The sequence below is a fragment of the Rhineura floridana genome, chromosome 2 (genome assembly GCF_030035675.1).
Source record: "Rhineura floridana isolate rRhiFlo1 chromosome 2, rRhiFlo1.hap2, whole genome shotgun sequence".
Classification (NCBI taxonomy): Eukaryota; Metazoa; Chordata; class Lepidosauria; order Squamata; family Rhineuridae; genus Rhineura; species Rhineura floridana.
In genome coordinates, this window is record NC_084481.1 from 165256443 (window position 1) to 165268465 (window position 12023).

Below are 12023 nucleotides of genomic sequence, written 5' to 3' on the forward strand. Positions count from 1 at the left end.
ATTCATCCTACACTTTTCAGTGCATTTCCCTGTCACTTTCTAAACTGACATAAGTAAAAAAAAAATTATGTGGATTTTTTGTGCTAGGGAAACAGAGCTCTTTAATCCACTTTTAATATGCATACCTGAAGTTCTGGTCCGTGATTGAATCACGCCTGCAAAATACTGACAGTCTGGAGGCACCTTTTGTCTCATACACATAAGCAGCCAAACGCAGCATCATCATTAAATAGCGCATGCATCTTGAGCTGGAGTTAGCGTAGACCTTAAATCACCAATTTAGTTATGGCAGTTATGGGGACTCTGGGGGAAAGTGACCACATCATACTTGAATTCTTGATTTTAACAGAAGCAAAAGCTGAGAGTAGCCATATGTGCACCCTGGACTTCAGGAAAGCTGATTTCAATAAACTCAGAACAATTGTAAATATGGTTCCATGGCAAGAGACCCTAATGAGAAAAGGAGTCCAAGATGGGTGGGAGTTTCTAAAAAAGGAAATTCTAAAAACACAATGGCAAGCAATTCCAACAAGGAAAAAAGGGGGGGAACAGCAGAAGAAGCCAATGTGGCTTCACAAAAAGCTTAGAGATGACCTGAAAACAAAAAAAGGACACATACAGGAAGTGGAAAGAAGGCCAGGCCACAAAGGCAGAGTACAGACAGGTATCATGGAATTGCAGGGATGGTGTCATGAAGGCTAAAGCTGAGAATGAGCTGAGGTTAGCGAGAGATGCTAAAAGCAACAAAAAAGCTTTCTTCAGGTATGTCCATAGTAAAAGACAGAGAAAAGAAATGGTGGCACAGCTACTCAATGAGGAAGGCAGAATGGTAAGAGAAGACAAAGAAAAGGCAGAAGTGCTCAATTCCTACTTTGGCTCAGTCTTCTCCCAAAAAAGGGTCTATGACCCTCCCAGGAAACATGAAGTAGAAGGGGCAGGATTGGAGCTTGACCCTGACAGAGAAATGGTCAAGGAATACCTAATCACTTTGAATGAGTTCAAATCGGCAGAGCCCAATAAACTGCATCCTAGAGTATTGAAGGAACTGGCTGAAGAACTCTCAGAACTGCTGTCTATTATCTTTGCGAAATCGTGGAGGACTGGTGAAGTGCCAGATGACTGGAGGAGAGCTAATGTTGTTCCTATCTTCAAAAAGGGCAACAAGAAGGAACTGGGGAACTATAGACCAGTCAGCCTAACATCAATCCCTGGAAAAACTCTGGAGCAAATTATAAAGCAGTCAGTCTGTAAGCACCTTGAAAACAATGCAGTGATTACTAGGAGCCAACACAGATGTATGAAGAACAAATCCTGCCAAACTAATCTTATCTCATTTTTTGATCTGGTAACCTCCCTTGCAGACTGTGGGAATGCTGTGGACATAATATATCTCTACTTCAGCAAAGCTTTTGGCAAAGTGCCCCATGATATTCTGATTAGCAAGCTAGCTAAATGTGGGCTGGATGGAACAACTATCAGGTGGATCCACAGCTGGCTCCGGAATCATACTCAAAGAGTGCTTATCAATGGTTCCTTCTCAAACTGGGTGGAAGTAAAGAGTGGGGTAGCACAGGGCTTGGTCCTGGGCCCAGTGCTCTTCAACATTTTTATTAATGACTTGGATGAGGAGGTACAGAGCATGCTTATCAAATTTGCAGATGATACAAAATAAGGGGGCATAGCTAAGAGGAGGGCAACAAGGATGATCAGGGGATTAGAAACCAAGCCCTATGAGGAGAGACTGAAAGAACTGAGCATGTTTGGCCTGGAAAAGAGAAGACTGAAGGGAGATATGATAGCACTCTTCAAGTAAATGAAAGGTTGTCACATAGAGGAGGGCCGGGATCTCTTCTCAATCATCCCAGAGTGCAGGACATGGAATAATGGGCTGACTGCAGGAAGCCAGATTTCGACTGGACATCAGAAAAAACTTCCTAACTGTTAGAGCCATACAACAATGGAACCAATTACCTAACAAGGCAGTGGGCTCTCTGATACTGGAGGCATTCAAGAGGCAGCTGGACAGCCATCTGTTGGGAATGCTTTGATTTGGATTCCTGCATTGAGCAGGGGTGTGGACTCGATGGCCTCATAGGCCCCTTCCAACTCTACTATTCTATGATTCTATAAATGTGACAATGATTCCCCTGGTGCCTGCAAAGCCTCTGAGCATCCCCCCCTTGCACACTGCCTCCATCACGAGGAGGCAAAGGTGATCGCCTTTCTCCTCCAACCCCCAAAATAGGACATAAAGCTGAAAAAGGAAGTTGGAAAAGCTACATTCTCACTTTCTCTTTCAGCACTATGTGCTTTTGAAGGTTCAGTTCAGTACCTGGGCAGCTGAACTGAAGGCAGGTTGACTGAAAAAGTAGAAGGGAAAGAAGAATCATCTGAAAGAAAGAATACAAAGCAACTAGGGAGGGGGAGAAAGGGGGTGCCACAGGAACTAGGAGAGAATGAAGTACCAGGCTGTGAGAGAAGACACCTGCACAAACACTCAAGTTGGATCCAGTAAATCTGATCCTCTTGAAATTGCATTATCATCTCACCGGTTTAAATACAGATCATAGCTATCTCAATTGACAGAACCATAAAAAACACAGATCCAGTGCTTTCCAGCACTGCCATAGTACAAAAACATGGAGGAGAGGCACAGATCCTTATGGATTCTTGTGATTTTTACAAGGGAATCCCCTCCAAACCATAATCAAAACATTGGCCACCTCTGTGTTGTCATGCTATGCAAGAATCATAAAAACTCATGAGGATCCATGCCTTGGAATCAATGTTTTTGGGGTACTGGCAACCACCAGATATGCAATTTTTACTATACAGGTTACTACTGTAAGTTTCAATGTGATGACTTTTTGGGAGGGATCCCATGTGAAATTGCACATATTTAAACAGTTTTAATTCTACTGACTTAAACCTTTTCCCAGACCCCCCAAAAAAACAGATAGCGATAGAGGGCTTTTGGTTTGTCTATGGAGGGAGGGGAGATTGACCCAGAAGTGGAGAGAAGAGAGGCAACCAGAGGGGCTGGTGCCCATAGTATACTGTCAAAATTCCAAATGTGCCCATGGACTCTAAAAGGTTAGTGACTCTTGGCCTAGACAAGAGTGAGCTAGATAGAAACTGCCTTTTACAGAGTCAGACTGTTGGTCAATGTTCCTACCACATATGAGGCCACAACCATGACCACAGTACAAAAGCAACCCTCCTCCCGGTTTAATGGTTTAGGGTCTCTCAAATTAGAAGACAACTGAGCAACACACAAAATTCATACAGGTGTTTTGTGGGGGGGGGAGGGAACTATGGCAGCTAAATCAGTTTCAAGTTTCAAACTGGTTTAAGTTTGCAACTCTGCAGGACTCTGGGAACAGTTAACTACTCCTGTGACCAAATGAAGTGCAATTTTTTTATTGCTAAGCCTAGAGTTCATATTTGGCTGCTAAAGAATGGCCTTGAAGAGACAGGCATTTAACTATAGGTTGATGGTTACATCATAAGGTTTCTGGACAAAGGACCCTATTGTGGAAAATAGTGTTGAGATTTCTTTCCCACACTTTACAGTAGGCTAGTGTCCAGCTAGAGAGGCCAAGTTCATGCAAGCCAGCAGGGCTTTGGGTAGTTAGTCAGAGCTGGGTATTCAGAGCTGGGTATTCAGAGCATAATTTCTGAAGGATTTGGCTTGGCCCCCTGTGTAGAATCTTCCTGGGATTGACAATACCCTTTTCCTCCTCAGGAGAGCTGAGAATCACTGGCCTGTTGCCCAGCCTCTCTGTGTCAGTGGGGGAGAATGCTCAGCTTCAATGTGTTGTGAGAGGCGACAATGTGAACATAAGATGGTCAAGGTAAAGAGGAAAAAATGACCTGCAGAATTTCTTTTCCTTCCTTTTCCTTAGATTCTAGTGAAATATTAGGCAGCTGGCAAGCAAAAACCTGTGAACCCAGGTTTACTTTACCCTTCAAGCCCAACCCAGTTTATGATAATGTGTTCCTTAAAAGGATCAGTTACTGTGGGCTTATTAAATAGTTTGTATACTTCATTTCCTTCCACTGGGGGATACAGTGGGTGAGAAGTCTCTCTCTCTCTTATGCAAAGTGCCAAACAAAATAATTTCTTTCTGCTCAGGAATGGGGTGCCAGTGAGAGCTGATGGCCATCATACGCAGATGTCCCAAGATGGAAGCCTGTTTATAAATAATGTTCAGATAGGCGATGAGGGGTCCTACACTTGCAATGCCTACAGTGGCAGTAATTCCGTCAGTGCCAGTACAGAGCTGAAACTGATCAGGAAGAGGCCAGAAGGTAGGTGTGCTTTACTGTATTTCTAGCTAAGCTTCTCAGCTCCACAGTTTTAGGATTCCATCCTGAACACTATGAACATATGCTGGCTATGCTAAGCTAAAACATTCCTTACTGTAGGTAGCAACTGCTTTGTGATTCTGATTGAAACGCTTATATACCAACTACGGGATAGTTCCTCAATAAAAATGGCAACTGATCTCTCATGCTCAATCAATGCCTTTCAGCAAACAGAAATTAATTGTAATTTCTGCCTTTGAATGTCTCCCCAGACATGGATTTCGTACGACATCTTTGTTCTAGGTGCAGCATACAAAATATACTCCAGCCTACACTGCAGAAAGTAAATTCATCTCAGTTTTAGATCAGGGGTTGCCAACACTTTTGGATCAGAGGGCACATTTTGAATTTTGAGAGAGTGCTAAGGACACCAGTCAGAGAATGGCTACCATGCGGGTGAGATTCAGAACAGCTGCTGTGCGAGGCTTGGTCTAACATAAAATTAGGGAGCACATAGTTAGTGCTGATTTTCCACACCCCTCCCCCACCATCATGGGAGGTCACCTATGTCCTGCTGATCTTTATTGTGGAGATACAGCTGTTGAAGGCACAAGAGCCGTGTTTTCCCCAATGCCAATCCTAAACCAAAGCATAGGCTGCCATCCTATACCCACTTACCTGGGCGTAAGCCCCATTAACCACAAAAACCTATTTCTGAAATAGAGATGTATAACATTGTACTGCAAGTTGACTACACATGAATTCTTACTGAGTACCTGGACGTCAGGTCCCACCCAGCAGGATATATGCCTAAACCTCTTTGCAAAGTTTTCACATTTTGTATTTGCCATTTGGGGAGTGGATTCTTTAACATCCACCTGCACATTTTAGTAGTATTTGCAGAGAACAACTTCTAGACAATAACTAATCTCAGACAAACCCACTACAGAAGAGATGCATCTGATTGCTAAGAAAAAAGGGAAGGGCAAACTACAGAGATTCCAAGGACTACTCGAAAAACAGTCAGAAACATGCAAAGTACACTAAAAGAGAGAAGGAAATAGGAGCTCTTTAGGACCCCAGGGATTCCTATTGCCTGCTGTCCAAACAGCTCACTGATCACTCACAGCTCTGACTTGGTCCTCATTACCTAAAAACACTGACAGGTGGGAGAAGCCAGGCTGCCTCATTTCACAGAAATTGCTTAGAAAGGTGCCTGCACATTTTGCTTCATAACTAACTTTCTAGAAAGGCTAGTGACTTACTGTTGTATTTTTAAACAAAAGCTCAGTCTGGGACACCTGCCTGTGGGCACCAATAAAACCATTTCTGAGCATCATGGTTGGGAACCCCGGTATTAGATGCTTATGTGAAACATGTCTGCTAACTGTGTGTTCAAATCCTTTAACCTCTGTCTTCTTTCTCTTGCAGTATCTTCCCGTCTGCCTGTGGACCCAAGCAGGGAATGTGTTGACCAACCACACCTTGCCAACTGTGACCTGATTTTACAGGCCCAGCTCTGTAATAATGAGTATTACTCTAGCTTCTGCTGTGCCAGCTGTTCTCGCCACCAGGGCTGAACCCCATTGCCCCTAACGTGATCCTTCCCCAGAAAAAGGAAGCTTATAATTGAGAAATCTCAAATTTGCTTACTTAAGCACACTCGCTGGGAACTGGATAGAACAGTTGGCGGTAGCCAAATTGCTACCTTCCTAAGCTATCTGATATTTTGCAACACAAACACCCAATTATCTAACAGATGGCTGACCTGCTCATAATAGGAAATAACAAGAGATCATTTCTCTAACATGGATTAACAAGCAATATGGGTAAGAATCAAAAAAGCTAGGAAGAAAGATACCTTCAGAATGATCACTGATAACAAGCAGCATTCACCTTTAAAGTAAACTAAAACACAAAAATTAACGAAAGCCATTCAGCTCTTTCCTTTACAGAAGAAAAATTGCTGCCCACATTTGTGGAAAGTTGGCAGGCTAACCTTAAATCTTTCCTATATGGTTATCTCAAGTGTCCTACAATCACTTACTGCTTTCCAGCTTTCAAGAGTTGCCAGAAGATCAAGTGGATTTGTTTGACAACAGATACAAACAGCAATAACAAAGAGGTCTTGGCAGCTTGCAAACAGTGTTTAGACTTAGTCAGAGCTGCAAAGGACAGAGGTTGCTGAAGAAGAAAAACTGCATAGGAACTTGGATAGGGCCTTGCACTTCTGATATCCTAAAGACAGTAAAGCTGCAATTCTGTGGCCACCTTCCTGGCAGTAACCCCATCTGAACATAGGAGGACTTCAAGTTAAATATGCATGGGGATGCACTAGAAGATTCCCAAAGAAAAAAATAGGATGTTCTGGGATTCCTCATGCATATCAATACTGGTATCTCCTATGTATGGCTAGTAGGAAGTTGACACTTCAAAATATCTAGGCCAAGGCCTGCCACTTTATTTTCTCAATTGCTCTTGGATGGTAACACCTATGCTTTATATGTAACATCTAAGGTTGACCACTGATTACAAGAAATGCCACAAGCAGTCAACTTTACTGATCTCTAGAACTTGCTACTATAAACATGCTTTGTGGAAGGAATGAGAAGTTATGTAGTTCTTAATCACAGAAGAAATTATTCCTACCTAGTTGAACTTTAATTGTTGAAAAAACATGCATAGATAACATTCCTTTCAGGAAGCACCAGTTGAATGTACACTTTTTCCATAGATGATTATTGCCACAAGGTGCAGTCCACTACTATCAGGTCTATTTACATTAGTTTAATGTTATTTCAATAGTCGGCAAGCACGCACAGTGGTCTACAGTGCAACAGTCCACCAAAAAAATCCTTGGTGATCGCAGGCTATTTTATACCACCGGGTCACCCTGGTCTCGTTTTCAAGTTAGTGGGGGATGACCAGCCCTCCAATGGCCCGTCCATCTTCTTTTAATTATAGATCATTTGGCAGGTCTGTATAACGCATCATGAATTTGCCTGCCTACCATGATGTTATTCAAGTGGACAGCTGGTTGGTAATAATTATAAGCTCACCAGATGTCTCCAGGGATAAGGGAAAGGGATAAAATAATAGAAGTCAATCTGGTAAAAAGCTCTAAGTATGAAGAACGCTCCCCATACCCATCCCACATGCTCACCTTGTCTGGTATCATGGCTGGGCTAGCCGGGCCTGGGATCTCAGTTGGAGACATCCAGCAGCAAGCTGTACCAGGCTAACTGCAGATCAGGTTCCACCTGAGCCATGTACATCTGCAATGAGTAGATTTGAAGGGAGTTAGGTGCAATCATTGCCTAGTATAGCAATCAGACCCAGAGGTTTTTAAAACTCGTCTGATACCAATCATTTAGCCACTTAGCTGCAGTTGAGTGTTGCCCAGTGGTGCCACAAGAAGGCAGAGAACTGCAAATGGATGACTTTTAGCTTACAATTCTGATGAACAGTACTGATGAAGCTGTACTGAACTGAAGAGAAAGAGGAAAAAGGCAGCCTTGCTAGGTTTATGCATGTGTCATATAACTGCTATTTCAGGCAGGCTACATGAAAATTTTCCACTAAGGAGTGCTCTGCATGGGAAGTATAATAGGTTACCAACATCTTCTATGAGGCACTCACATAATTAACAACTTCCACATTTTATCCATTGCATTCTGAAGATAAGTACTCACCCTGAATAGCAGCATCTTGGATGATACAATGTCTGATTTCCTTCATCCAGTGCTTTCATGAAGGAATTGTTTCAATCCTTCCTGCAACATCACCATCACTTGCTCTTGAAAAGAGTAGGTCACAATTCTAGGATCACTATATTAATTTATGACCAACTGCATAAAGATCTCACTCAGCCAAGCACCAGAAGCATGCTCTTTTAGTATAAAAAGGTTTATGCGCAGAACTTCTCACACATAACAGTCAACTGGTTCTTCCCAGATTATAGGTAAACCCGTACTGCCATATCTGCAGTATGTTACTCCATGGAGCAACTTGCAGGAAAACTACTGAAGCATCACCAAGTTTTGCCGAGATGTTTTTAATACAACAGCATTTTAGTACAAGTAGTATTTAGTGCCGCAACAGACACTGTACAGAAGCTTTGTTTGGGGTTAGGGTTAGATTAACTACACAAGTAGCTTCTCTTTCCAAGATGCCTGGACAACTAATTTCAGAAACACTGGAATGAGCAGCATCTGTAAAATGATCCAATTGTAAGAATCATCATCACACTCTAATGTACTAACAGCAATCACAACTCTGCAGTGGTAAGTCCTTATGTAAACTAAAAACTACCATCCTTGCACAAGAGGGAGATATTGGCATGCTCTAAGTGGTAAGCACAAGAACAAGAATCTTTTTTTAAAAAATTAATAGAAAACCCACCAAGGTAGCCCAATGAGGATTGAGCAAACTTAGCAGCCACTGAATGCCGAACGATTAGGGGTGTGTGTGTACATACACACGTGCAAGAGAAAGGAATAATAGAATGAAATAATCTGAAGGAGAGCAGAGCTGATAGCACAATCCTATACATGTCTACTCAGCACAATCCTATACATGTCTACTCAGGAGCAAAACCCATTCATTTCTTGCTCCCAGGAAAATGGGTATACAATTGAAATCTAAAACACTGAACAAGAGTGTTCCACACTCCAAGTTTTTGTTGCAAGTCTCATTTTTATCATACAGTTTCCTTATTTTCAAACATCCAAGGCTGAGACAGAAGAACCTTACTATCATCAGCCAGTGTAGAAGAGTGAAAGAAAAATGCATTGGGAGTTTTATCCCTGGTGTCAGTGTTTGTAGTCCTCATTCGTTCTGATCATCCAACTTACGAATGTTGATAACATGTATCAATTGGCTCTCTAAAAAAGCACTGTCTTCACACAACATACAGCTGCATTAATCATGGGCAATATTTAGATGGCAGAAACAATATGATCAGTGCTTATTGTCTGCCACTGAATCGCTAGATCCTACAGAAACAACTATGACACAAGGTTTTTCCCCCAACTGTAAAAGGAAGGTGCATGTGGATTCAGTGTTTAACTCCCACACAAGGCTCCCACAAGAGGCAGGGATGGCCACCAACTTGGATGGCTTTAAAAGAAGATAAGACAAATTCATAGAGGATAAGACAAACAATGGCTACCAGCCATTATGGCAGTACTCTTTCACCATAATCAGAGGCAGTTGCTTCTGAAAACCAGTTGCCGGAAGCCACAAGAGGGGAGAGTGCTCTTGCGCTCAGGTCCTGCTTAGAAGCTTCCCATGGGCATCTGGTTGGCCAATGTGAGAACAGGATGTTGGACTAGATGGGCCACTGGCCTGATCCAGTTGGCTCTTCTTAACTCTAGCAAAGATAGCCAGGGAACAAGAACATGAGGATAGCTTTTATTCAGAATTTGTTTTCCATGGAAGAGGTAAGGTACGCTCAAAGATTTCTGTATAAAAAGCAAACAAAACATTATATTTAATCTACAAAAAACAATAATACAAGTAACATGAATTTTATAGGCCTGAAAAAAGGAATATGCATTTCTCGGGAAAGACACAAACCCCAATCAACTGGTAGTAGCACGGATACTCCATCCCCACCATAATGGAGATGCAGATACAACCATGCTGTATTTTGAGCTTTAAAATAGGGAGAGGTGGTCATTCCTGGTCTGGCTTTTCACAGCAGAAAAGCATTTAGCTCTGTATTACTGCTTTATTAAATGATGACAAGAGTTCCTGAAATGGCAGAACATGTAGTCTTGCTCTTTTTATTATTTTTACATTAGTGCTGAAAGGAGCACTCTAGCACTGGATTTGAACAGCAGGGAAGCAGAGCTGAGGGAATCACTTTCAGTAATATGGTCCTAAATGCTGGGGAGGGAGTTGTGTTCTCCTTCACTAATTACTTAACAGTAATCAAAAGGTAACCATTGCATGTGCAGCCTCATTTCACATAACAATTAGTGCACTTTGAGAAACCCCCCTTTTCCCTTAGGTGCAGAGTGTAATGCACCGACTGCTACAGCAACATTCCTATCACAGAACTGCAACCTCAAAATATCTGGATTTGTGTGCAGTTAGTAACTGTCTATTGTATGAAGTTGCAAAAGTATCTTATGGAAGTCCTTGCCTATTGATCTCAAGGAGAAGCCAACTACAGTAGGGCCCCGCTTTACAGCGATTCACTAATACAGCTGTCTCAATTAGACTAAAGCCCACTCATACGGCGCTTGTTCCGCTTTTACGGCGGTTTTCATGCATCGTGCGCCATTCTATTCAATGGGTTCCACTTTACAGCGGGGGTCCGGAATGTAACCCGCCGTATGAGTGGGGCCCTACTGTATTCAGAGATTTGTGCAAGCTTTTATGACATCAGATTATACTGTTGGTTGCAGCTTTGTGAGAGTGCATTTATATTTTCAGAAGTCATAACTAAGAGAAACAGGTGGGATGGATTTGTTCATGGGGTGATATGGCATGTTTTAAATTCACACATAATGAAGCATTTATTTACATTTGAAGTAATTATATGTTAGTATAGGGAAACATGCCTTTTATGGAACCTAGGAAAATCAAAATGGCATCACTTTCCAGTGAGAGTCTTGAATAATGGGCAATATTAGTTATCCCAGGCCATCCCCTATCCTTTTTATGCTGCAGCATGAGCTCTACCACTGCAACTGGATCACTTTTTGGATGGAAGGAACATGAATGATAAAGCCACAGAGCAAACAGGTGCTCACAGTACTCAAAATTCCCAAGTAAAATAAGGGCAAAGTGAGCATCCAAAATCTGAGTTCTTGTTTTTAAGCAATCAATTTCTTACAGAAATACACGTTACCAAGTATTATACAGCCACAAGAGTGGCTATATGCTATAGCCAATGTGGAGTTTTCACATTCTGCAATGTTAAATTGAAAATACCCCCATGCCATTCTGATGCTTCCCATAAGCTCATTTCAAAACAAAACCTTACAAAACATATAGTCCTGAACTCAGAAACGCTTGCTTAATACACTCAATTTTCATAGCGATACACAAAACAGTCAGAGAGAATAGAAGTCTAAAAAGAGAGAGAGAGAAACCCAGAGCCATTTTGGACTTTTTTCTCTCAGAGTTCTCATAATCTCTTGAAATTCATTAAAAATCAGCCATGTTCACAGTACCTGTAATCCTAATACTAACCTTGCCCCATACTCTGACCTTCATCTTCTGCAGTTTAAAAGTTAAAAAAAATGCTTGGCTGATTTTTAATTAATTTAAGAAAGTTTGGCTGGCACCCTATGATAACGTGGGACATGCTCAGTAAGAACCAACTGTCAGAGTTCTAAAAGCCTCACAGCTGCTGGGCTTGGCTAATCAGAGGGCCACACCCATACCAGACTTTGATTTCACATAAGACAGTCATGGCTTCCCTCAGACAATCCTGGGAAGTGTGGTTTGTGAAGGGGTCTGAGAGGAGACTCATGTTCCACTGGCAGAGCTCCAGTGGGCAGAGTGGTTTAACAGTCAGCCACTCTGATTGAAGGTCTGTGAGGGGAACAGGGCATCTCCTAGTAACTCTCAGCACCCTTCACTAACTATACTTCCCAGGATTCTTTGAGAGAAGCCATGGCTGTCCAAAATGAAATAAAGGCCTGGTGTGGATGTGGCCAGGGACAGCTTTGGTTTAAATTTGAGTGGGAGGCTACATGTGC

The 12023-nt window shown here is 42.2% G+C and overlaps 1 protein-coding gene across 5 annotated transcripts in view; it reads left to right on the forward strand.

Moving 5' to 3' along the window:
* The window catches only part of PAPLN (papilin, proteoglycan like sulfated glycoprotein), an 84914-nt gene extending 74835 nt beyond the window's left edge, over window positions 1-10079 (forward strand). For all 5 annotated transcript variants that reach the window (XM_061611239.1, XM_061611238.1, XM_061611237.1 and 2 more), the window contains 3 exons: window positions 3746-3854; window positions 4136-4311; window positions 5740-10079. In XM_061611239.1, coding sequence (XP_061467223.1) covers window positions 3746-3854; window positions 4136-4311; window positions 5740-5888 — 434 coding nt within the window. In that variant the 3' untranslated portion in view covers window positions 5889-10079. The remainder of the gene's footprint in view (window positions 1-3745; window positions 3855-4135; window positions 4312-5739) is intronic.
* Window positions 10080-12023: the final 1944 nt, after the last annotated feature.